Here is a 26,245-nt window from a genome sequence, read left to right as displayed (position 1 = left end):
TGGCACCACCCTGGTCCACACAAATGTCATCACCAACATCAGCCAAGCCTACAGCCCAGTTACAGGTACTGCTTACACCAACATACACTGAACAAAAATACAAACGCAACATGTAAAGGGTTGGTCCCATGTTTCATGAGCTGAAATAAAAGATCCCCGAAATTTTACATACGCACAACAAGCTTATTTCTCTCAAATGTTGTGCACAAATTGGTTTACATTCCTGTTAGTGAACATTTCTCCTTTGCCAAGATAATCTATCCACCTGACAGGTGTGGCATATCAAGAAGCTGATTCAACAGAATGATCATTACAAAGGTGCACCTTGTGCTGGGACAATAAAAGGCCACTCTAAAATATGCAGTTTTGTCACACAACACAATGCTACAGTTTTGAAGGAGTGTGCAATTGGCATGCTGACTGCAGGAATGTCCACCAGTGCTGTTACCAGATAATTACATTTTCGTTTCTCTACCATAAGCTGCCTCCAAAGTCGTTTTGGAGAATTTGACAGTACGTCCAACCAGGCTCACAACCACGTGTAACTACACCAGCCCAAGACCTCCACATCCGGCTTCTTCACCTGTGGGATGGTCTGAGATGAGCCACCCGGACAGCTGTCAGAAACCATCTCAGGGAAGCTCATCTGCATGCTCGTTGTCCTCAACAGGGTCTTGACCTGACTGCAGTTCTGCATCGTAACTGACTACAGTGGAAAATACTCTCCTTCGATGGCCACTGGCATGCTGGAGAAGTGTGCTCTTCACGGATAAATCCCAGTTTCAACTGAATGGTATCGTGTGGGCGAGCAGTTTGCTTATGTCAACGTTGTGAACAGAGAGACCCATGGTGGCGGTGGGGTGATGGTATGGGCAGGAATAAGCGATGGACAACAAACACAATTGCAATTTATCGATTGCAATTTGAATCCACAGCGATAGTGATGAGATCCTGAGGCCCATTGTCTTGCCATTCATCTGCTGCCATCACCTCAGGTTTCAGCATGATAATGCAGTTCCATATCCGAAGGATTTGTGCACAATTCCTGGCAGCTGAAAATGTCCCAGTTCTTCCATGGCCTGCATACTCACCAGAGATGTCACCCATTGAGCATGTTTGGGATGCTCTGGATTGACAGCGTGTTCCCGTTCCCACTAATATCGAGCAACTTCGCACAGCCATTGAAGAGGAGTGGGACAACATTCCAAAATCAACAGCCTGACCAATTCTATGCAAAGGAGATGTGTCGCGCTGCATGAGGCAAATGGTGGTCACCCCAGATACCAACTGGTTTTCTGATCCATATACCCCTCCCTTTTGGTTTTTAGGTATCTGTGACCTAACGATGCATGTCTGTATTCCCAGTGATGTGAAATCATTCATTATGGCCTAATGAATTTATTTCAATTGACTGATCATTATATAAACTGTAACAGTAGAATCTTTGAAATTGTTGCGTTTATATTTTTGCTCAGTGTGCATGTATGAAGACCCATGTCCACAGAGGCTCATCTACAGACATCTCATCCACAGAGTCCAACATCACTGGCTGCTCCAGTGTCTGTCTGGTGGCTTTGAGACACTGGAGTCAGTCTCTATGAAAGTTGTTTCCTGCTTTCCTGAGGGAAATACTACTACAGATGTAATGAGCACAAATGATATCTAGGCCTGAGGTACACTGTAATCCTTCTGTATAAAACATTAAAAACTATGTGGAATGTGTAAAAAACAGGATTTTATTCAGTTGTGAGAAGAGCACAGTTTGTGTCTGAATTCACAGACAGTCAAATACAACTGGGCATACAGACAACTGGGCATACAGACAAAACAGTAAAGAATTACAATACGTCAGCAATAGGCAGCCAAACAATTCAGAAAAAAAGATAGAGGGGGAGGAACAAAAGAGAAACATGGACAGACTCGTGGGTGCAGGTGTCCCATCTAGCATAGTGTGTCCTTACAGCAGGCTTCTTCTACACTCAGAGAGGAGACGGAGTTAGAGGTCTCTTCCAGCAGAACTCCCTCTGCACTCCGAGATAAGATGAAGAAATAGAGGGATGAGATGGAGGTATAGAGGGTCTCTTATAGCAGTCTTCCTCTGCACTCTGTTGAGCCACAGCAGCACAGTAGCTCCTTTCCCTCCACACTGCCAACCTCGTAGTTATAGTCCCATGTCAACTCTGTCCCCGCCCGGATACGCCTGCACACACACACACACACACACACACACACACACACACTTTAGTGGACGAGTCAGTGGTCAACGCGCAACATTCACAAGTGCTCAGCACAAAACCACATTTCAAATAATACATATTTCTTTATCAGAGTAACAGGCTTCTACCAAGTCTATGTAACCATGTCTAATACAGAACACTCACTTGCTGGCGAAGAAGGCTACCCAGGGGAAACGCAGATCGTGTGTGTCTACAAACACATTCTGGACAAACAGGTTAGCACTGCAGCTATGCTGTAAGGGGGAGAGATGAGGAGAGAGAGAGCTTAATTCCCTTTGTCAAAATGCATATAGTCTCCATTGCAAACTGGAATGTTGCGCACTGATGAAGCGTGCCTTCTGTTGCTGTTTGATGCCAGCATTCAAATCAACTGGGAACTCGGAAATCTCTGACTTAAATGAGTTCAAGATAAATGGGAACTGGAGAAAAAATTAGCTCCAACTCGGAACAATTGTTTTGAATGGTCATCCAACAAGGAATTCCAACTCGGGTCTCTTTCTAGAGCTCCGACTTTCCGACCTGAAGTTCACGGACGTTATGATTTGACCTTGTATTTTTACGAGTTCCCAAGTGTCTTGAAAGCAGCACAAGTTGCTGCAGCAGCAGCTCTTCCACTGTCTGACAGATGTTCCACTAAAAGACTGTATCTGTATGCTGTACGCGTGTGATAAACCGATAAGCATGACCAGTCAACTGTATTTCCATCATTGAATAGGCAAAAACTTCGCACTGGGATTTTTTCTATTGGCCGGCGGAAATGTTATTTATCGGCTGACAAAAGCCAGCTATTACCGGTTAATGGAAAGTGACACACACGTATCACACTCACGTTGAGGTAGCGCCCCAGGTTGCCCTCCAGCTTGGCGTCGATGATGTAGCAGGACTCCTCGCCATCGAAGAACTGCCTTGTGTTTTTAGGTCCACTGTCTCCCCCGTCCCCACCCTTACCCTGTGCCCCTCCGTGGCCCCCCGGGCCTCCCCCTGGCCCCATCCCAGCCCCTCCAGTCTTCACCATCAGGCCATGGGAGTTCTTCAGAGCAATGCCTCGCGTGGACTTCACAGCCACCTGCCTCTTCACCGCACCTGAGACAGGAGGCAAGGAGAGGGAGGATGAAGGGGAGAAGAGCTTGCTTCTACACCTGCATTGCTTGCTGTTTGGGGTTTTAGGCTGGGTTTCTGTACAGCACTTTGAGATATCAGCTGATGTACGAAGGGCTATATGAATACATTTGATTTGAAGAGAAAGGGTGAATTCAGGGAGAAGCACCACATGAACAGGTCTGGCAATACCTGATAAAACACAGATCTATGAACCCACAGCCCCAAATTCCCCCTCTCCTCACCTGTGTTTTCCCCTCCACCCATTCTTCTTCTTCCCCCCTGCCCCCTCATCCTCTCCTCTGTCTCCCATTCTTCTTCTTCCCCCTCCCCCCCCTCATCCTCTCCCCCGTCTCCCATTCTTCTTCTTCCCCCTGCCCCCTCATCCTCTCCTCTGTCTCCCATTCTTCTTCTTCCCCCTGCCCCTCATCCTCTCCCCTGTCTCCCATTCTTCTTCTTCCCCCTGCCCCTCATCCTCTCCTCTGTCTCCCATTCTTCTCTTCCCCCTGCCCCCTCATCCTTCTCTCCCATTCTTCTTCCCCCCCCCTCATCCTCTCCTCCGTCTCCCATTCTTCTTCTTCTTCTTCCCCCTGCCCCCTCATCCTCTCCTCCGTCTCCCATTCTTCCTCCCCCTCCAATTTCCTCCTAAACCGGTGCACGTCCCTCCCTCCCCATGTGCATTTCCCTTCTGCCTTCCTCTTCTCCCCCTTCCTCTCCTCTCCCTACCCTCCCCCATCTTCTCCCCGTGTGCATTTCCCTTCTGCCTTCCTCTTCTCCCCCTTCCTCCCCCATCCTCTCCTCTCCCTACCTCCCCCATCTTCACCCTGTGTGCGTTTCTCTCTCTCCTTGTTGTCATCAGATCCAGAGCTGATGGTCTGGACGTCATCACTGTCCGACAGCGTCATCACATCCTGTCTCTTCCCTCCCTCCGTCTTCACTGATTGTTGACTGCGGAGGGCAAACACACTTACAGAGTCACACAACGTTATCGAATGTTATTCCTATGGCACATTCTACCAGGTATATTTGACATTGTGCAACACAGGCCTAAAAGGGCCAAGCCAGAGTTAAAGAGGTTGAAATTACATTTCACAATCATTCATTACGTACCTTTTCTGGTCCCCGGGCTCCTAGAACAGAGAACACAGGAGAAGGTGTATCAGTATCCAACCAGAGCACCGGAACACAAATCACTCATGAATAAACATGAGAAGGAATCAATCATCACATGAGAGGGTGCCCAATCAGAACACCAGGAGATGAAAGCAAGAGATCGAGGATGATTGAATTATCCTAATATATGTAACAGGATCTACACAAAATAGCTGAGATGGATATGGGCTACTCACACCCCCCCCCCTTACCTTCTTCTCTATCTTCAGTCCCTCCATCTTAACGGTGGCCTGGGAGGTAGAGGGTTGGTTGGTGAGCCAGGACGCTACTTTACTCTTCCCACTCTCCTCTGGCATGGGGGCGGCTTCCTGTCCTCCTTCCCCCACTGACACACTCATCCCATCCTTACTGTCCTGGCTCCCTGGATGGGGGGGGACAGACCAAATAAATATCATTTTACATCACGCTGCAACATGTAAAAAGGTTCAGCTGCTTTTCTCAATATCAAATATATCTGGGTAACAATTAAGTATCTTACTGTGATTGTTTTCAATTAAAATAGTAAAAAATGTTATAAACGTTTCTAGAAAATGGCAATTTCTCAAGCATGAATCTTGCTAGGACTGTCTGAGGGTATTTGTGTATTTATTAAGGATCCCCAGTTGATCCTGGCAAGTGGGGAGGAGGAAACAGATAACTAGCTGTTATTGGCAGAGATGTTTGGAACTCTTTCTTATTAACTTATTAACCGCTTGGTGATGTCATCAGGCAGGACAAAACTCCATCCCACCACAACAGGCTGACCTTTCAGGAGGTCTTTTCAAATAGCTCTTACACCAACCTCAGTGTGGAAATATATATATATCACATTGACTGCAGTGGGCCTTTAACATAACTTCCTACTGCAGGCCCAGCGTGACAACTGGGGGTTCAGTTAAGTGCGCACACACCTTCCATGACGCCCTTGGCCTGGCGACGGGTGGTGTAGCTCCTCCACACAGAGCTGGAGCTGTAGTAGGGGTCCTTCACAAACGTGTCGTCTGAACTTTTGTCGTTGTTCGACTCTTCATCACTATCCCCATCCTTAGAGGAGTCGCCACCAGCACCCCGCGCTGACGGAGAGAAGGAAGTCGTAAAATGGCAAAAGGTGTCATTTCAGACTCAATGTGAATCATAAATGGCACCATAATTGCTATATAGTGCACTACTTTGGCTCTGGTCAAAAGTAAAAGTCAGACTCTTTCTAGACTGCTAAATTGTGACCCCTCACCTTTGCCAGCGGGGTTGGCAGCATTCGTTCTCTGGGGGGGTTTGGGAAGGGTCTTGTTCTGCAAAGCCAGGGAGGACGAGGGGGGGTTCTTCAGCCTGGACATGTCCACCCCACTCCCGTCACTGTCTGAACAGTGGGCCTCACTCTCATACCCTTCCTTGAAGTTCTCCACACTCTCTATGTGGTCCAGGTTAGCAAAGTACTCATCTCCCATCTCCAGACCCTCCTTGTCCGCAAAGTCATCTGTCAGAATCTTACCTGGGGGAGAGAGGGAGAAGAGAGTGAGAGAGGAGAGAGAAGACAGGGAGGGCGGAGAGAGAGAAGACATGGAGGGAGGAGAGAGAGAAGACAGGGAGGGCGGAGAGAGAGAAGACAGGGAGGGCGGAGAGAGAGAAGACAGGGAGGGCGGAGAGAGAGAAGACAGGGAGGGCGGAGAGAGAGAAGACAGGGAGGGCGGAGAGGGAGGCGGAGAGGGAGGAGAGAGAGAAGACAGGGAGGGCAGAGAGGGAGGCGGGAGGGAGGAGAGAGAGAAGACATGGAGGGCGGAGAGAGAGAAGACATGGAGGGAGGGAGAGAGAGAGAGAAGAAGACAGGGAGGGAGGAGAGAGAGAAGACAGGGAGGGAGGAGAGAGAGAAGACAGGGAGGGAGGAGAGAGAGAAGACAGGGAGGGAGGAGAGAGAAGACATGGAGGGAGGAGAGAGAAGACATGGAGGGAGAGAGAGAGAAGACAGGGAGGGAGGAGAGAGAAGACAGGGAGGGAGGAGAGAGAAGACATGGAGGGAGGAGAGAGAAGACATGGAGGGCAGAGAGAGAGAAGACATGGAGGGAGGAGAGAGAAGAGAGGGAGGGCGGAGAGAGAGAAGACAGGGAGGGCGGAGAGGGAGGCGGAGAGGGAGAAGAGAGAGAAGACATGGAGGGCGGAGAGAGAGAAGACATGGAGGGCGGAGAGAGAGAAGACAGGGAGGGAGGAGAGAGAGAAGACAGGGAGGGAGGAGAGAGAGAAGACAGGGAGGGAGGAGAGAGAGAAGACAGGGAGGGAGAGAGAGAGAAGACAGGGAGGGAGGAGAGAGAGAAGACAGGGAGGGAGGAGAGAGAGAAGACAGGGAGGGAGGGGGAGAGAGAAGACAGGAGGGAGAGGGAGGAGAGAGAGAAGACAGGGAGGGAGGAGAGAGAGAAGACAGGGAGGGAGGAGAGAGAGAAGACAGGGAGGGAGGAGAGAGAGAAGACAGGGAGGGAGGAGAGAGAGAAGACAGGGAGGGAGGAGAGAGAGAAGACATGGAGGGCAGAGAGAGAGAAGAGAGGGAGGGAGAGAGAGAGACAAAAACAACACTAGACACTATGGAACACAAAGGTTTTACCATCTCATCCTGGTATATACAATGTCTGAGTTCATCTGCCTTTGGTCTAAAGAACAGGAACCCAGACTACAAATAAAGTGGAAATACAGACATTGTAATCTTCAAGAAAAATGGTATAGAGGAGACAAACCCGCTGGTTGCCCTCTAGGTTACAGAGAGCTGGTAGTCCCATCCACTGAACTACCAGGTGTGGAACAGGAAAGACACTCAGGGGAATGCTAACTTGGTGTAGCGCTGAGCCAACGGACTCAGATTAAATTAGTCAAAAGAGGAACAATTTACACCTGGCCAAAAATGAATAAGGAAACTATCCCAACAGAGAAAAATGTCCTCATGTGTGCTACCTATATCCCCCCAATAGAATCCTCATACTTTAACGATAAGAGCTTCTCCAACCTGGAGGGGGAGATCAACCATTCCAGGCCCAGGGAGATGTACTAGTCTGTGGTGACCTGAATGCCAGAACTGGACAGGAACCGGACACCCTCAGCACACAGGGGGACAAACACCTACCTGGAGGTGACAGTATTCCCTCCCAAATGTGCCCCCGTAGACACAACTATGACAAAAAAAACAATAAAAATGGGTCACAACTCCTGCAGCTCTGTCGCATGCTGGGTCTCTACATAGTCAATGGTTGGCTTCGAGGAGACTCCTACGGTAGATACACCTACAGCTCATCTCCTGGCAGGGATGCAGCTTGAGCCCCACCCTCTTCATCATATATATCAACGAATTGGCGAGGACAGTCTGCAGCACCCGGCCTCACCCTACTAGAATCTGACCTGGGCCCTGACAGTAAAATCTCAGTAATACAAAAACGCTGTTCCAAAAAAAGTCCAGATGCCAAGAACACAAAGACAAATTCCATCTAGACACCGTAGCTCTAGCACACAAAAAATAATACATACCTCGGCCTAAATATCAGCACCACAGGTAACTTCCACAAAGCTGTGAACTGAGAGACAAGGAAAGAAGTGCCTTCAACGACATCAACAGGAACACACAATTCGACATCCCAATTAGGATCCGTCTAAAAACACTGGAATCAGTTATAGAGCCCATTGCCCTTTATGGTTGTGAGGTCTGGGGTCCGCTCACAAACCAAGAATTCACTAAATGGGACAAACACCAAATTGAGACTCATCCAAATAATCCATGCAGAAGTGAAATTATGCAGATACCCACTAATGATCAAAATCCTGAAGCGACCCGTTACATTCTACCACCAGCTAAAAGGAAGCGATTCCCAAACCTTCCATAACAAAGCCATCACTTACAGGGAGATTAACTTAGACAAGAGTCCCCTAAGAAAGCTGGCCATTGGGCTCTGTTCACAAACCCCAGTACAACACAACTACACCCAACCAAATCATGAGAAAACAAAAAGATAATTATTTCCAATGTGTCAAGTAATTAACAAAAAAACAGAGCAAACTAGAATGCTACTTGGTCCTAAACAGAGAGTACACAGTGGCAGAATACCTGACCACTGTGACTGACCCTAAACAGAGAGTACACAGTGGCAGAATACCTGACCACTGTGACTGACCAAATATTAAGGAAAGCTTTGACTATGTACAGACTCAGTGAGCATAGCCTTGCTATTGAGAAAGGCCGCCGTAGGCAGACCTGGCTCTCAAGAGAAGACAGGATATGTGCACACAGCCCACAAAATGAGGTGGAAACTGAGCTGCACTTCCTGACCTCCTGCCCAATGTATGACCATATTAGAGACACATATTTCCCTCAGATTACACAGATCCACAAAGTATTTGAAAACAAATCAAATGTGGATAAACTCCCACATCTATTAGGTGAACTACCACAGTGAGACATCACAGCAGAAAGATGTGTGACCTGTTGCCATGAGAAAAGGGCAGCCAGTGAAAAACAAACACCATTGTAAATACAACCCATATTTACATGTATTTTCCCTTTTGTACATTGTTATAACACTGTATATCGCCATAATATGATATTTCAAATGTCTCTAATCCTTTGAAACTGTAATGTTTACTGTTAATTTTTGATTGTTTATTTTACTTTTGTTTATATCTATTTCACTTGCTTTGGCGATGTAAACATGTTTCCCAAGCCATTAAAGCCCTGAATTAAATTGAGATGTGAGAGGAGAGCGAGAGAGAAGAGAAGAAGGGAAGTAAAGGAAATAGGGCAAGACTTTCTACATTGGTATTCATTCTGCATTCACATGTAGGCATTTAAACAATTATATACACTGACAAGGAGCCATGTGCTGTTATGAATGTTAATGACTGGTCTTATTATGCAGTCCACGTCCTACATGTAATGCAATGTGAATACCAGTACATACTGTTATCCATGTGTAACGCCTGCTATAACACCGCTCTGTCCCCTCCTCCACCACACCACCCAGCGACGTACCTGCGTAGATACAGACGAAGGACCCCTTGGCCACGTCGTCCAGACAGCGGATGCCCCAGCCTTTGTTCTGGGTCTTAAAGAGCTGCAGCCTCACCTGCAGACCGTGCTGCACCAGACGGTTAGTACACATCTGACTGCAGCACTTACAACGCTTATTACACTCATAAATCCTGAGAGGGGGAAGGACGGAGAGGGGGAGAGATTAGTAAGAGGGATGTCTGTGTTTGTGGCTGTGTGTGTTGTTTGTGTGCGTCTCTCACCCGGTGGGCAAACACTCCTCCAGTCTCTTTTGTGTGTATCCAGCCGTGTGGTTGATCTGTGCTCCAGGGGTACAGGCTGTGGCCTGCAGGGTCAGCTGGTGACACGAACACTTGGACCTGCACAACACACACAATCCCAATTTCAACACTTTCAATTGACTAAATAAATGAATCCCTGATTTAACAATTGGACAGGTGAAATCTATGTAGTGGAGGCCATGCAGAAGACAGAGCCCAGATGAGGGGGGGTCACAGGAAGGTCAAGAGGCATAGTACTGACTTGTCCCTGCAGCCGTCGGTACAGTCACAGCCCACCAGGAACTCAGGACTGGTGTTGATGAACACTCCGTCTTCAGGGATACGCTCCTTACCTGGGAACACACAGACATCAGTCACTGACGTCTTCAGGAATTCTTCACCATACAATTGGAACTAATGTTCCAGTTTTATGACTTCATCTCAACTGAGTATCAATTGACTCCCTATTCCAGGTAGCCTAGTGGTTAGAGCGTTGGGTCAGTAACTGAAAGGTTGCTAGAACAAATCCCTGAGCTGACAAGGTAAAAATCTGTCGTTCTGCCCCTGAGCAAGGCAGTTAACCCACTGTTCCCCGGGCGCCAAAGACGTGGAATGTCCAATTATGGCAGCTCTGATTCAGAGGGGTTAAATGCAGAAGACACATTTCAGTTGAATGGATTCAGTTGTACAACTGACTAGGTATCTCCCTTTCCTTACGTGTTGTGTAGCTAGTGCACCACCATTGGCCCGTACTATACAGGAAGACCTAGCGCTCTGATGGGTAATCGTTTGATTGAGGCCTCTATAGTAACTCAAGGCCTATATACTGATTGAGAAATCCCTCTCCTCACTGTAGGCCACGTCGGGGGGTGGTGTGATGTCGATCTCGTTGACGCAGGACAGGGGAATGTCCTCGCGGCCGTTGGTGATGTCTCGAATGTAGTAGTAAGGCTTCTGGGGCTGGAAGCGCCGGTCGACCAGGACATAGGGGTCCAAGCAGAACATCTCCAGGAAGATGAAGTCACAGCGCGTCTGAAACAGGTAGCGCTGGATCTCTGCCATGCTGCGCAGACACAGCCCACAAGGAGACTTGTAGATCACATGGAACGACATCTGACAGGGGGGTTGGGGAGAGGGAGAGAGACAGACGGACGGGGCAGTGGTTGGGGAGAGAGAGAGAGAGAGGGGGGATGAAAGATAGTTAATACCAAAATCTGTCCCCCTATAATAATCCAATTCCTGCTTCCTGAAAGATAAATACTTCTCAAAGCTCTTTTTCTGTCTTTACCTTGCGGTTGACTCTCCGTCGGCCCGTCATGCGTCTGAACTCGTACAGTAGAGGGGTGAGCAGGGGGTTCCTGCCCCGGTGCATATCTGGTCTGGAGGGCCGGATACGGTTGAGACAAGCAGGCTGGCAGGTGTGAGGGAGGTAGAAGATGCGGTCTGTGGGGGCACGGTATGAGGGCTCGTTGGGAATCCGGTCGTTACTGAAGGTGTATGGGGTCACTGCAGGTGCGGGGGCGGTGGGAGGGGCTTGGGGAGGAGGGGGCAGAGACTGCTGCTGGTGTTGGATAGGCTGTAGGGACGTGAGAGTCTGGATGTTGCCAGTCTGAAGGACATACATTCTGGAGGGGGGTACGAGAGTGAAGTAGAGTTACGAATAGATTCCTATAAAACTGCATATTTGTGAGTGTGGCTCTTTAGTAAGAGATTATGTTCAATAGCAGTAGAAGGGAACTAATTAATGCAGATTTGATGATTTTTTTATGATCATACATTTCCTGTCCCCCCTCTCACCTGGATGAGTTTCCAGGAGAACCAGTTGGAGGTTGGGGCTGCATGGCTTTAGGGGCGTGGCTATTACTGGCCAATCCAGTGCGAGAGCCTCCTGGCGTGGGAATGTATGGAGAAGTACTCTTCTTAGCCATCTGATACTTAGGACTGTTGAGGGTGTGGAAGACAGAGAGGAACAAGAGGGAAGAAGGGGGGGATCAGGGAGAAAAGGGGTAAATGTAGCAGTGAGAGGAGAGAGAGGAACAGGAGGGAAGAAGTGGGGGATCAGGGAGAAAAGGGGTAAATGTAGCAGCGAGAGGAGAGAGAGGAACAGGAGGGAAGAAGGGGGATCAGGGAGAAAAGGGGTAAATGTAGCAGTGAGAGGAGAGAGAGGAACAGGAGGGAAGAAGTGGGGGATCAGGGAGAAAAGGGGTAAATGTAGCAGCGAGAGGAGAGAGAGGAACAGGAGGGAAGAAGGGGGATCAGGGAGAAAAGGGGTAAATGTAGCAGTGAGAGGGGAGAGAGGAACAGGAGGGAAGAAGGGGGATCAGGGAGAAAAGGGGTAAATGTAGCAGTGAGAGGAGAGAGAGGAACAGGAGGGAAGAAGGGGGATCAGGGAGAAAAGGGGTAAATATAGCAGTGAGAGGGGAGAGAGGATGTCCATTTTCAAGGAATGTCACAAGATTTACACTGTGTGTGTGTGATACTCACTCTGTTCGTGCAAGCTGATTGGGCTGGGAGGGTGTAGGAGGGATAGAGGAGGGTGGGGAGAGGGGATGGGGGGATTTAGTGGGGGTCCCACTGGGGGTTATGGTGTTCCCCCCACTGTGATACTGGACCACGGGGCCCTTGGTCCTCAATGCTCCTACAGAGAGAGAGCAAATGGTTAACGACATCCCAATGAAGTAGAGACTAGAGTTATCCAATGAAGTAGAGACTAGAGTTATCCAATGAAGTAGAGACTAGAGTTATCCAATGAAGTAGAGACTAGAGTTATCCAATGAAGTAGAGACTAGAGTTATCCAATGAAGTAGAGACTAGAGTTATCCAATGAAGGACAGGTCAAGGTTCCGTCATGTACAGTATAATATGTGATCCTGCTGGGTTATTAAAGATGGATTGATTGGTTAAGTGATTGGTTTGATTGTTCATATATCAAATGATTGATTGAATAGAGTGAGTGTTACCCATGCTGGGGCGTGTCCTCTGCTGGCCAGCCATCTTCTTCTCCTGGGTGTTGGCACAGTTGGTCTTCAGATTGAACATGGGCTCCAGCCTGGTTGAACCGCGGTAGATCCACTCACTACGCTTGTCATCCTGAAGGAGAAAACATAACCATACAAACGGATTACCACAGAGATTACTTTTCAGTCATTTAATTGCTTTATCTTATCTACCTTATTTTCACATTTTGTTGAGTGTCAGCAGAAGTAGTATAAAAACGTGATTCAAAACCAGAAACTAAACTATCCCTGTTTATAACATGCTGCGACCGTCATGTTAAATCAGACTATAAATAATGTTGGCTGGTAATCAAATCCCAGTGATGATGTCATCATACCAGGAAGAGGATCTTGACGAGGCTGCCGTCCACCTCCTCCACTCTGCTCCTCCACCATGTCCCCTCCCACTCTGTCTTGATGACCTGGCCTGCCTTCAGCAGCACCATGGGCCTGTTGGGGTATGACGTTATATATTCCTCTATGAAGTCTTTACACGATGCATCCTCTATGTCCTCCCATGTACGCTTCACTGGGGGAGAGGAAGAGGAGAGATGGTGAGAGAAGACAATGGGGGAGAGGAAGAGGAGAGATGGTGAGAGAAGACAATGGGGGAGAGGAAGAGGAGAGATGGTGAGAGAAGACAATGGGGGAGAGGAAGAGGAGAGATGGTGAGAGAAGATGTGAAGAGGGTAAGCTGAGGTCACATCCCAAAACCAGATTGATAGGAGAAAAGAGAGCATATTGAAAGGAAAGAGAGGACATGAAGACAGAAAGGAGGGTTCTTACTTGGTCTGCAGACAGGATAGAGCTCAGGCAGGGTCACGTAGGAGGCATAACCATCATCAAAGAAGATCAGGAACCTAAAACACACATAGACAACTGTTGAAACAGCTTCACAACCCTTCACCAAACACACATAGACAACTGTTGAAACAGCTTCACAACCCTCCACCAGACACACATAGACAACTGTTGAAACAGCTTCACAACCCTTCACCAAACACACATAGACAACTGTTGAAACAGCTTCACAACCCTTCACCAGACACACATAGACAACTGTTGAAACAGCTTCACAACCCTTCACCAAACACACATAGACAACTGTTGAAACAGCTTCACAACCCTCCACCAGACACACATAGACAACTGTTGATACAGCTTCACAACCCTCCACCAGACACACATAGACAACTGTTGATACAGCTTCACAACCCTCCACCAGACACACATAGACAACTGTTGATACAGCTTCACAACCCTCCACCAGACACACATAGACAATTGTTGATACATACAACCCTTCACAACCCTCCACCAGACACACATAGACAATTGTTGAAACAGCTTCACAACCCTTCACCAAACACACATAGACAATTGTTGAAACAGCTTCACAACCCTTCACCAAACACACATAGACAATTGTTGATACAGCTTCACAACCCTCCACCAGACACACATAGACAATTGTTGATACAGCTTCACAACCCTCCACCAGACACACATAGACAATTGTTGAAACAGCTTCACAACCCTTCACCAAACACACATAGACAACTGTTGATACAGCTTCACAACCCTCCACCAGACACACATAGACAATTGTTGATACAGCTTCACAACCCTTCACCAGACACACATAGACAATTGTTGATACAGCTTCACAACCCTCCACCAGACACACATAGACAATTGTTGATACAGCTTCACAACCCTCCACCAGACACACATAGACAACTGTTGATACAGCTTCACAACCCTCCACAACCCTCCACCAGACACACATAGACAACTGTTGATACAGCTTCACAACCCTCCACCAGACACACATAGACAATTGTTGATACAGCTTCACAACCCTTCACCAGACACACATAGACAATTGTTGATACAGCTTCACAACCCTCCACCAGACACACATAGACAATTGTTGATACAGCTTCACAACCCTTCACCAGACACACATAGACAACTGTTGATACAGCTTCACAACCCTTAACCAAACACACAGAGGATATTTGAAACATGCTCACACACACACACAGCTTCTCACCTCATGCGGTTCTTGTTGTTGGGCATCTCTGCCACGATGCCAGCGTAGAGCCAGACCTGGTTGCCGTCCTTGTACTTGGCGACCACCCTGGCTCCCACGTATAGCCTCTCCAGGGTGGGGTGGTAGTGAAACGCTATGTGGTTCCCAGAGAGTAGACTCTTCCCCTTGTTCTCAAACTTCACCTTGTACTTACTGTAACCATTACCTACAAACACACATATTCAATGTCAAACTTCACCATGTGCATAGGTGTGTGTGTGTGTGTGTGTGTGTGTGTGTGTGTGTGTGTGTGTGTGTGTGGAGAGGTGTGTGTGTATGCATGTCTCACCGACAGGGTTGATGGCGATGAGCATTCCACTGTGCCAGGTCTTGGTACGTTTTTTCCCCAGAAGACTCATCTCCAGTCTGATTTCATCATCCTTCAGGGAGGGGTTAGGCTGGGTGGGTGTGTTCCTGGGCGTGGCCTGGGACACAAACACCGCTGGCATCGGCACTGGGCCACCTACACAAAATAAAGAATGCATGTGAACGTTTGTGCAGTATGTACACACACAAAGACACTGCCATCATGGACAACACTGAAGAGAGAACACCACCTAGCGACCCAGAGGAATACATCAATCACAGACATATAGAATTGCACATTGGTGCCATTACCTGGCTGTTGTATAGCAGGCCCGGAAGAAGAGTTCTTGTTGACTGTCTGGGCCAGCTTCAACACCTGCTGGGAGGAACGCTGGAGAGCTGCCGACGCCTCCTTAAACTACAGGATACACAAACAATGAACACATACATGTGGATATTGTTCAAACTTCTTTCTGAATTTTAACTACCACCAGTGTTTGTATATACATATGTATGTATGTATGTATGTACAGTGGGGCAAAAAAGTATTTAGTCAGCCACCAATTGTGCAAGTTCTCCCACTTAAAAAGATGAGAGAGGCCTGTAATTTTCATCATAGGTACACTTCAACTATGACAGACAAAATGAAAAAAAAAATCCAGAAAATCACATTGTAGGATTTTTAATGAATTTATTTGCAAATTATGGTGGAAAATAAGTATTTGGTCACCTACAAACAAGCAAGATTTCTGGCTCTCACAGACCTGTAACTTCTTCTTTAAGAGGCTCCTCTGTCCTCCACTCGTTACCTGTATTAATGGCACCTGTTTGAACTTGTTATCAGTATAAAAGACACCTGTCCACAACTTCAAACAGTCACATTCCAAACTCCACTATGGCCAAGACCAAAGAGCTGTCAAAGGACACCAGAAACAAAATTGTAGACCTGCACCAGGCTGGGAAGACTGAATCTGCAATAGGTAAGCAGCTTGGTTTGAAGAAATCAACTGTGGGAGCAATTATTAGGAAATGGAAGACATACAAGACCACTGATAATCTCCCTCGATCTGGGGCTCCAAGCAAGATCTCACCCCGTGGGGTCAAAATTACCACAAGAACGGTGAGCAAAAATCCCAGAACCACAAGGGGGGACCTAGTGAATGACCTGCAGAGAGCTGGGACCAAAGTAACAAAGCCTACCATCAGCAAGGGCATTGAAGATGAAACGTGGCAGGGTCTTTCAGCATGACAATGATCCCAAACACACCGCCCGGGCAACGAAGGAGTGGCTTCGTAAGAAGCATTTCAAGGTCCTGGAGTGGCCTAGCCAGTCTCCAGATCTCAACCCCATAGAAAATCTTTGGAGGGAGTTGAAAGTCCAAGTTGCCCAGCAACAGCCCCAAAACATCACTTCTCTAGAGGAGATCTGCATGGAGGAATGGGACAAAATACCAGCAACAGTGTGTGAAAACCTTGTGAAGACTTACAGAAAACGTTTGACCTGTCATTGCCAACAAAGGGTATAATAACAAAGTATTGAGATAAACTTTTGTTGTTGACCAAATACTTATTTTCCACCATAATTTGCAAATAAATTCATTAAAAATCCTACAATGTGATTTTCTGGATTTTTTTCTTCTAATTCTGTCTGTCATAGTTGAAGTGTACCTATGATGAAAATTACAGGCCTCTCTCATCTTTTTAAGTGGGATAACTTGCACAATTGGTAGCTGACTAAATACTTTTTTGCCCCACTGTATGTATGTATGTACAGTGCCTTGCGAAAGTATTCGGCCCCCTTGAACTTTGCGACCTTTTGCCACATTTCAGGCTTCAAACATAAAGATATAAAACTGTATTTTTTTGTGAAGAATCAACAACAAGTGGGACACAATCATGAAGTGGAACGACATTTATTGGATATTTCAAACTTTTTTAACAAATCAAAAACTGAAAAATTGGGCGTGCAAAATTATTCAGCCCCCTAAAGTTAATACTTTGTAGCGCCACCTTTTGCTGCGATTACAGCTGTAAGTCGCTTGGGGTATGTCTCTATCAGTTTTGCACATCGAGAGACTGAAATTCTTTCCCATTCCTCCTTGCAAAACAGCTCGAGCTCAGTGAGGTTGGATGGAGAGCATTTGTGAACAGCATTTTTCAGTTCTTTCCACAGATTCTCGATTGGATTCAGGTCTGGACTTTGACTTGGCCATTCTAACACCTGGATATGTTTATTTTTGAACCATTCCATTGTAGATTTTGCTTTATGTTTTGGATCATTGTCTTGTTGGAAGACAAATCTCCGTCCCAGTCTCAGGTCTTTTGCAGACTCCATCAGGTTTTCTTCCAGAATGGTCCTGTATTTGGCTCCATCCATCTTCCCATCAATTTTAACCATCTTCCCTGTCCCTGCTGAAGAAAAGCAGGCCCAAACCATGATGCTGCCACCACCATGTTTGACAGTGGGGATGGTGTGATGAGCTGTGTTGCTTTTACGCCAAACATAACGTTTTGCATTGTTGCCAAAAAGTAAAATTTTGGTTTCATCTGACCAGAGCACCTTCTTCCACATGTTTGGCGTGTCTCCCAGGTGGCTTGTGGCAAACTTTAAACGGCACTTTTTATGGATATCTTTAAGAAATGGCTTTCTTCTTGCCACTCTTCCATAAAGGCCAGATTTGTGCTATATACGACTGATTGTTGTCCTATGGACAGAGTCTCCCACCTCAGCTGTAGATCTCTGCAGTTCATCCAGAGTGATCATGGGCCTCTTGGCTGCATCTCTGATCAGTCTTCTCCTTGTATGAGCTGAAAGTTTAGAGGGACGGCCAGGTCTTGGTAGATTTGCAGTGGTCTGATACTCCTTCCATTTCAATATTATCGCTTGCACAGTGCTCCTTGGGATGTTTAAAGCTTGGGAAATCTTTTTGTATCCAAATCCGGCTTTAAACTTCTTCACAACAGTATCTCGGACCTGCCTGGTGTGTTCCTTGTTCTTCATGATGCTCTCTGCGCTTTTAACGGAGCTCTGAGACTATCACAGTGCAGGTGCATTTATACGGAGACTTGATTACACACAGGTGGATTGTATTTATCATCATTAGTCATTTAGGTCAACATTGGATCATTCAGAGATCCTCACTGAACTTCTGGAGAGAGTTTGCTGCACTGAAAGTAAAGGGGCTGAATAATTTTGCACGCCCAATTTTTCAGTTTTTGATTTGTTAAAAAAGTTTGAAATATCCAATAAATGTCATTCCACTTCATGATTGTGTCCCACTTGTTGTTGATTCTTCACAAAAAAATACAGTTTTATATCTTTATGTTTGAAGCCTGAAATGTGGCAAAAGGTCGCAAAGTTCAAGGGGGCCGAATACTTTCGCAAGGCACTGTATGTATGTATGTATGTATGTATGTTTGTATGTATGCATGCATATATGGGGAAGAGAGAGAGATAGGGCTGGAGAGAGAGACGGGGCGGGAGAGAGAGAGAGAGACGGGACGGGAGAGAGACAGCGAAGGGAGAGAGAGAGAGACAGCGAAGGGAGAGAGAGAGAGACAGCGAAGGGGGAGAGCGAGAGAGAGACAGCGAAGGGAGAGAGAGACAGCGAAGGGAGAGTTACAAGCTTCAACACCAGCTGGGAGGAACACTGGAAAGCTGCAGATAACAGGGTCAATTAACACGAGTGTGTGTTTGACTAATTATTTGTTCTCACCATTGCATCATGGACAGGTATCCCAGGTTTCTTGGGTGGAACCACTGAGAGGAAAGAGAAGAGAGAAAAGAAACCAGGTTAGACATTCACTCATGTGTCTTATCCTGGAGCTGCCCCTCTGGACAGGTTTCCTTTGGTAAAATATTGTTTGGCTCACTGGGAGTAAGTGGCAGTACGTACGTAAGCCCACAGCGATGACATCATCATCGTCATCATCATCGTCAATTTCTATGACATCAGAGGACTGAACCCCTCCCACTCCACCCTCATCCTCTGAAGAGCTGTCCTTGTAGACCAGACCCATTTTACTGTAGGTGGACTTCACCAGAGCCTCACACTCCACTATGGACCTGAAACACACACACACACACAATGGAGAGAATCACACAGACACTAACACACACACACCAGTCCTATTGTGAGGATTGAAAATATGCTTGGCCTATCATGAGGGTGTCTGTGTATGTTAAAAGCAACATTTTGCAACATATGATGTGACTAGCGGAAAGGCTGTGGCTGGCCTTGAGGTGTAGGCAGCTATCATGAGTTGTGGGAGACACGTACAACACGTAGGCAGTTAAACAGACGGTCTTTTGTTAGAACTCAAACTTAGCAGTAACAAGAACCAGATGTGAGATAACTGTACGGTATTTAGGGTATGAGCGCATAGATATTCTACCCAGCAACAACTACACCTGCCAATGGGAGTGCCCGGGGGCTGGGTCCAGTTGGGGCGCCAACAATCAACATAGGTCGAGTAAGTTTAAACCACACTTGATCTCTACTCTGACAGGCCAGATCGGAAGCAGGAACTACTACTGTCAGAAGATATCTTTAGGGTGTTGGCCAGTTCTCTGTTTGCCCTGTGTGGTGTTACAGCAGACCCGTATATATGAACATTGCATTTACCACTTATTACTTAGCTAATAAAAAATACATAGCATACAAATGGTGACTCAGTCTCATACTTATCCTGATTCGATCAGCACAACCCTTTACACTATTTTACAGTAAGCCGGGCCTCACATTCTTCTATAGACCTGACACAGAGACACACACACACTAAAGTCTTCCACTCTACTATGAACCTGAGAAAGAAACAAAACATAATCCCCCCCCCCACACACACACACACACACACACACACACACACACACACACACACACACACACACACACACTCACTGGTTGGCATTGTTGAAGAGTTTGTCCACCACCTCCTCTTCCTTCTCTTTCTGCTCCACCCATTCTTTGAGCTCAGCCAGCTGGGCCTTCCTCTGGCGGACTGCCTCACTCCTCTCCACCTCCTCCTCAATCCACTTACTCAGCTCCTCCAGAGACACACCCAGCTCCTCCTCCAGACCAGAGTCCCAGCCCTCCACCTCCATCCTGGGGGGAGACAGGAGTGAGAGAGATGGAACGGGGGTCAGGCAGAGAACGATGGAGAGACCGGGGTTGAGACATACAGGGAGGGAGAGTAAGAAAACAACGGGAGGAGCGTAGAAGACAGAAAGAACGGAGTGAAGATGAGGCAAAGAAAGTGAGAGAGATTTTATAGAGTTAGCTAAGATTACATTGTTACTGATCAAGCTATTGTTAGCTAACTAGCTAGCTAGCCAACTACACGGTATTCTGAACATCGTTGTAATTTCAGGGCTGATTAAACACGTTGGGACTAAAACTCACCTGTACAATCTGTTTAAAATATCACCCTGGGTAGTTTATATTGTAACAAAGGTCATGCATTGGTGTTTTCAATTTCATGTGATCGTCGCATTGTTTTGAAATGACCACTGTTCAGGGACATCGACGGTGCTCGTGGTAGTTGTAGTCTTATAAATAAACGTATTTATCTAATCTTAGAAGATCAAAATAAACATTTGAAACCCGTTATTTGTAATGAAAGCTATTGTAATCAAAAACATTTTACATCATTTGTATATCATACTAACATAGGGGGGGGCACTTAGTGAACAATTTAAACTACAACTCCCAAACGTCACATCGGCAAAATGTTAGCACACCGCGGTGCGCGGAGAAGACACGTTTAGCAGTCAGAAATATTGTACTGTCGTAGCTTTAAATTACATTCCCGGGGGAATGCACTTTTTAAAGTAAGTGATTTTGTGCACATAATCACAGTGGATCTTCATTTATCGGACAAGTTGAGTTTATTCAAACAATCTTGCTAACTCGAAAGTTACTGAGCTGGGGAGGGAGACTAGCTAACTATGCTTACAAGCAGTTCAGTCTTTTGTAGTTGCCTTCTCTAAATCTATATCCGCTCACCGTATAATGCATCTGCAACTAAAAACTGTTTATGAACCGAGACAATTTTTATTGGAAGTTAATGAACTCACCCATCATTATTGTCCATTTATCCAGTCATTCAGCTAGAAAGCTTCACAATACCCCGCATACAACTTCTTCTTCCTGTGGCTTTCCGGCAGACTAGACGCTGTGTTGCGAATTGCTGCCCTTAGCAGGTCGGAATGCGGATTGCACATTTTGATCAAAAAAGGGGAATGTGGTAAAATTTAAATTGCACCATCAAACCCTGCTATACACTATCCCCCAAAACCATCAGCCCATCCCATTACTTTGGCACTAAACGATCCTACAGCATTGCAGGCTGTCAGCCTGGTCGGATGGAACCCTTCTCTCGAAACTTCCTGTAGATCTTCTGCACTAAAATCTCTGACACGCAAATATTTCTCTGCTGCAACTACCATCTATATTTTGTGATTGTTTTATTTCACCTTTATTTAACCAGGTAGGCTAGTTGAGAACAAGTTCTCATTTACAATTGCGACCGGGCCAGGATAAAGCAAAGCAGTGCGACACAAACAACAGCACAGAGTTACACATGGAATAAACAAGCATACAGTCAATAACACAATAGGAAAAAACAAAAGTCTATATACTGTGTGTGCAAATGGCGTGAGGAGGTAGGCAATAAGTAGGCCATAGTAGCGAAGTAATTACAATTTAGAAGATTAACACTGGAGTGATAGATGAGCAGATTATGATGTGCAAGTAGAGATCCTGGTGTGCAAAAGAGCAGAAAAATAAATAAAAACAATATGGGGATGAGGTAGGTAGATTGGGTGGGCTATTTACAGATGGACTATGTACAGCTGCAGCGAACGGTTAGCTGCTCAGATAGCTGATGTTTAAAGTTAGTGAGGGAAATATAAGTCTCCAGCTTCAGTGATTTTTGCAATCAGTTCCAGTCACTGGCAGCAAAGAACTGGAAGGAAACGCAGCCAAAGGAGGTGCTTTTCCGCTCCATCAGTGCAGTTGACCACCACCATATTACGCAATAAATCCAACCTTTCTAAAAACTCATCTTCTCCGGCTCTGTCTCTTCAGGCCTACTCACTGGTGGCCTCCCAGTTGACTCACTCACCATTGAACTATCCTCTACTCTCTTCACTGCCTCAGCATAGGAAACTTTCTGCCCCACTTGAACTCTGGCAATCTCAACCTGCCTCCCTCTCACAGGGCACTTCAGATCCACAGCTGCATGGGAACCCCCACAATTGATAGACAGTGCTTTCTCTATGCCAGCTGTACACTCCCTCTGACTACCCTCCTGCACATTTTTTACATCATGGGATCTCCCTTCTGCACACTGCTGCAATGTGTCTGAATCTTTGGCACTTAAAGCACCAAAGTAGGTTCGAAACAGGCCCTCGCAGAATATCAAATATAACCTAACCAGACCTTATGAGGTAGAAACTCTGTGTCAAAGCTCAACAAAACTGACAGGGTATTGTCAGTCTCGCCATTGCCACCAGGTCTCACCAAACGGCAGGCGTCACAAACACAAGGAATATTCCTTTTCATTTGATCCACCTCTATACTCAACACTACCCCACTGATCACCCCTTTTAGCGGTACCCTGCTCCGGAGAGCAAAGCACACCACAGGTTGAGCCCCTGGCCGTGTGACTCGAAGTGCCTGCTCTGTCGCTGCAGGTAATCCTGGACTGGCTCAATCTCAGAGTGCTCACCACTGCTGTCTGACTCCATTTAGAGGTCGTCAAGATTCTCAAGAGTGCATGAAGACCTATAAGTAATATTACTTGGTTTGTAATCAGGAGACATAGGTATAGTGGGGCAAAAAAGTATTTAGTCAGCCACCAATTGTGCAAGTTCTCCCACTTAAAAAGGTGAGAGGCCTGTAATTTTCATCATAGGTACACTTCAACTATGACAGACAAAATGAGAAAAAAAATCCAGAAAATCACATTGTAGGATTTTTTTTTCAATCATATATCTTTATGTACATATTCTTTATCCCTTTACACTTGTGTGTATAAGGTAGTAGTTTTGGAATTGTTAGGTTAGATTACTTGTTGGTTATTACTGCATTGTTGGAACTAGAAGCACATGCATTTCGCTACACTCGCATTAACATCTGCTAACCATGTGTATGTGACAAATACATTTGATTTGATTTGAAATGTAATCAATTATTATTATTATAACCTAGACGGCATATTGTAAAAACATCACAAATTAAACAGACATTCAAGTATGCTTTTTATTGTCATGAAACTTTCTATCATGGCTTCGCCTATTTGTTTTAATGGAAAGCAGATGTGAATATGACAGTGGCTGATTAGGAATACAACAACTAAAATGGTGGTCATTCCTACGTTTATCTGACTCTGGTCCATGACATGCTGACAACTGTAGACTTTCCCAAAAGCACATTGCCTAAACATAAACTGTACTGTAACAATTTGAAATCCTCATGGTCCCATTTGCTCCTGTTTTCCAGGTTATCATGGTGTGTGATGTTCATCTCCAGATCTGTGGACTGATGAATTCTCCAAACTTTTAAGTACCACTCCCTTCATGTGCTTCCTGCTCCTCTTGATTCCCACAAGTCTAACTACGAAACCAAACTTCCCACCTTCAGCACACTAGCCACAGTTGGTCTAGGGTTCTTCCACTATGCTCACATTATTTCCTGCCCAGTGTGGACTGAGGTCACTCCTCAGGTTGTTCCTCCGTATTCTGGTATGCGGCGACAGAGATGGCGCTGTAGGGGTTCAGGACCATCTGGGCACAGCGCACTATGGTGAACAGCAGGAAGGAACACAGTAGAAAGACAAAGAAGAGAGCAAAGCCCAGGTCCACGTCCACCTCCATCCTGGCCACCGGCAGGAGAGGAGGGTCCATGACTTCTCGTATCCAATTGAGGCTGATGCAGACTGACAAAGGTAAAAACAAATATATAGGTAGAAAGCCTTTTTTAAAGTATCCTTTGCTGCTTGGTGTTGGACAACACTAGAATCCAAACTTTCTATCTCTCTCTCGTTCGTCCTTTTGTGTCTATCTACTTGTTCTAACAACCTAGAATCGTAGCTTGTTCTAATGAAGGGTCTTAATGCTGTCTATGCTTCTCTAGAAGACGTCTCTTTAGTCTTCTCTCTATCTACGTCGTGTTAGGATCTGTTTTCCTGTTCAGTTTAAGTTGTGTGAATCTCCTCTTGCTTCAATGCCTTTCCCTCTGGACCATACTGCTCAGGGTCCAGCCCTCTCTCTCTCTCTCTCTCTCTCTCTCGTTCTCTCTCTCTCTTTCTCCCCTCTCTCTCTCTCTCCTGCTCTCTCTCTCCTCTCCTCTCCCCTCTCGCTCTCTCTGCTGTCTCTCTCCTCTCCCCTTCTCTCTCTCTGCTGTCCCTGTCCCCCCTCTCTTATTTGCATAGGGTTGATGTACTCTCCACTTGTGTGAGTGTCTCTCTAGTGGCATCAGAGTACAGGAAGCAATCTGCATCTTTTTGGTCAGGATCAGTTTCCACCACCGTCTCAAGTGAATTGCCACCAAGGCATCATATCCTTTTTCAATTCCTCTACCTTATTTTGTCCTGATCAGCTTTTCTTTCATTTTGATTGTTTTGTTTTGTTGTCAAACTAAGTCTACATTCTCTCTCTCCCTTTCTCCTTCTCCCGCTCTCCCTTTCTCCTTCTCCCGCTCTCCCTTTCTTTCTCTCTCCTCTCTCTCTCTCTCTCTCTCTCTCTCTCTCTCTCTCTCTCTCTCTCTCTCTCTCTCTCTCTCTCTCTCTCTCTCTCTCTCCTAGTCCTACTCAATGGCCCCTACTTTATTCCCCAATGTCCCTACCACCCTACCCAATCCACTCTACTTGTAGGCCAGATATTCTACGAGCTTCAGCATGCAGAGGACACGTGTACTCACACCTGTGCCAGGTAATGGTATATCTATAGGAAGGTGAAGGTGCATTACAGTGTTTAAACACCTCATCAAAACACCAACACACAACACAGCTACAATGTCTCCTCTCCATACTGTATATACATATACATCCCTTTGGATGAACACACAGGCACAGAGGTCTAATGTACAGTCATGTGTTTGTTTACCCACAGATTGACAGTTGTTTGCTTTGTTTCTCCCTTCCACCCAAGTCTACGTTTCCACCAGAGGGTAGGCATCATGCCACGGACTGAGTCCTGCTGGCTGTTCTAATCTCAGTTACGGCCTGATAGTCACCAAACCCCTCTTTAACTATTCATGGGACACAGGTGCCAAGTGTGACTGAGTACGTCCATCTGTTTGTCCATCCCCAGGGGGGTTGGGAGTGGCGTCCAGGAGAGGTGAAGAGAGGGAGGAAAGTGAGAGAGAGACAGAGAAAATGAAGGAGTAGGGAAATAATTATCATGTCATATTCATGTTCAGACCACTAATGATGTCACACAGAAGCGTGTATGATGTAAGGAACATCAAGGTACAATCCCACCAGAGTGATACTACTGACCAACCTGAGAAGGAAGGAGTAATCCTATCTGCCCTACTCCAACACCTCCAGCATTCCATCCCATTTCACCCCCAGGCTGTGAACGAGAGAGGAGGAGGGGACGAGGGGAGAGGAAACTGATCCCTGGCCATAGATCTCTGTGTTTCTCTGACCACTGATAAAATAGGAAGGGATGGAAATGGATACAACCCAATCAAGGCAGAGTTGGATTTTGTTTCTTTGCCAATTAAGTAACACAGACCACATGTAAAGAAGTGAATTGATGGATGACAGATGGATTGATATCACTTAATGAAGTTGCAGCAAGTTTAGAGCCTCTGCTGCATAATTGGTTAAAGTATATTATAATAGTGTGTCTTTGTTTATATGTGCGTGTACATAGGGAAGTAGAAACGACTGCATCTTGGGTCTATCAGCTCTCTTCCTCTACCTGGTGTTCATCATGTTTTCATTTGAACCTTTATTTAACTAGTCAAGTCAGTTAAGAACACATTCTTATTTACAATGACAGCCTACCAGGGAACAGTAAGTTTACTGCCTTGTTTAGGGGCCGAACATCAGATTTTCACGTTGGGGATTCGAGC

General features: G+C 46.2%; 1 protein-coding gene and 1 long non-coding RNA gene across 4 annotated transcripts; one reads left to right on the top strand and one right to left on the bottom strand.

Annotated features, from left to right (window-relative positions):
* Positions 1-1,713: 1,713 nt before the first annotated feature.
* LOC112247848 (histone-lysine N-methyltransferase SETDB1-B-like) lies at positions 1,714-21,362 on the bottom strand. 3 transcript variants are annotated; one of them, XM_042307938.1, is made up of 25 exons: positions 21,235-21,362; positions 20,060-20,263; positions 19,055-19,224; positions 18,875-18,918; positions 15,471-15,576; positions 15,142-15,315; positions 14,814-15,018; positions 13,544-13,617; positions 13,096-13,286; positions 12,722-12,851; positions 12,246-12,399; positions 11,559-11,702; positions 11,050-11,386; positions 10,613-10,874; positions 10,024-10,114; positions 9,744-9,860; positions 9,484-9,653; positions 5,719-5,976; positions 5,399-5,560; positions 4,700-4,869; positions 4,446-4,465; positions 4,144-4,283; positions 3,067-3,320; positions 2,382-2,470; positions 1,714-2,200 (listed from the first exon to the last, which is right to left on the bottom strand). In XM_042307938.1, exons 1-25 carry the CDS (start codon positions 21,249-21,251, stop codon positions 2,083-2,085), a joined length of 3,801 nt encoding a protein of 1,266 aa, XP_042163872.1. In that variant the 5' UTR covers positions 21,252-21,362; the 3' UTR covers positions 1,714-2,082. The 3 variants fall into 3 exon arrangements, with proteins under 3 accessions (XP_042163872.1, XP_042163873.1, XP_042163876.1); XM_042307939.1 differs by having other exon boundaries at positions 4,159-4,283; XM_042307942.1 differs by lacking the exon at positions 21,235-21,362 and adding an exon at positions 20,561-20,682.
* LOC112247845 lies at positions 20,261-25,086 on the top strand. Its single transcript, XR_006080184.1, has 3 exons — positions 20,261-20,414; positions 23,663-24,107; positions 24,966-25,086. It is a non-coding gene; the product is annotated as an uncharacterized LOC112247845 (long non-coding RNA).
* The last annotated feature ends 1,159 nt before the right edge of the window (positions 25,087-26,245 follow it).

Source organism: Oncorhynchus tshawytscha, linkage group LG03, assembly GCF_018296145.1.
Source record: "Oncorhynchus tshawytscha isolate Ot180627B linkage group LG03, Otsh_v2.0, whole genome shotgun sequence".
Lineage (NCBI taxonomy): Eukaryota > Metazoa > Chordata > Actinopteri > Salmoniformes > Salmonidae > Oncorhynchus > Oncorhynchus tshawytscha.
The sequence above is the reverse complement of the archived record's forward strand: the minus strand, read 5'-3'. Positions and strand labels throughout refer to the sequence as shown.

Coding starts and splice junctions, on each gene's coding strand:
- LOC112247848 (XM_042307938.1), bottom strand. Junction 4,870..5,398: donor GGCCAAGGGCGTCATGGAAG/GTGTGTGCGCAC, acceptor CCCCCCATCCAG/GGAGCCAGGACAGTAAGGAT. Junction 4,284..4,445: donor GAGCCCGGGGACCAGAAAAG/GTACGTAATGAA, acceptor TGCCCTCCGCAG/TCAACAATCAGTGAAGACGG.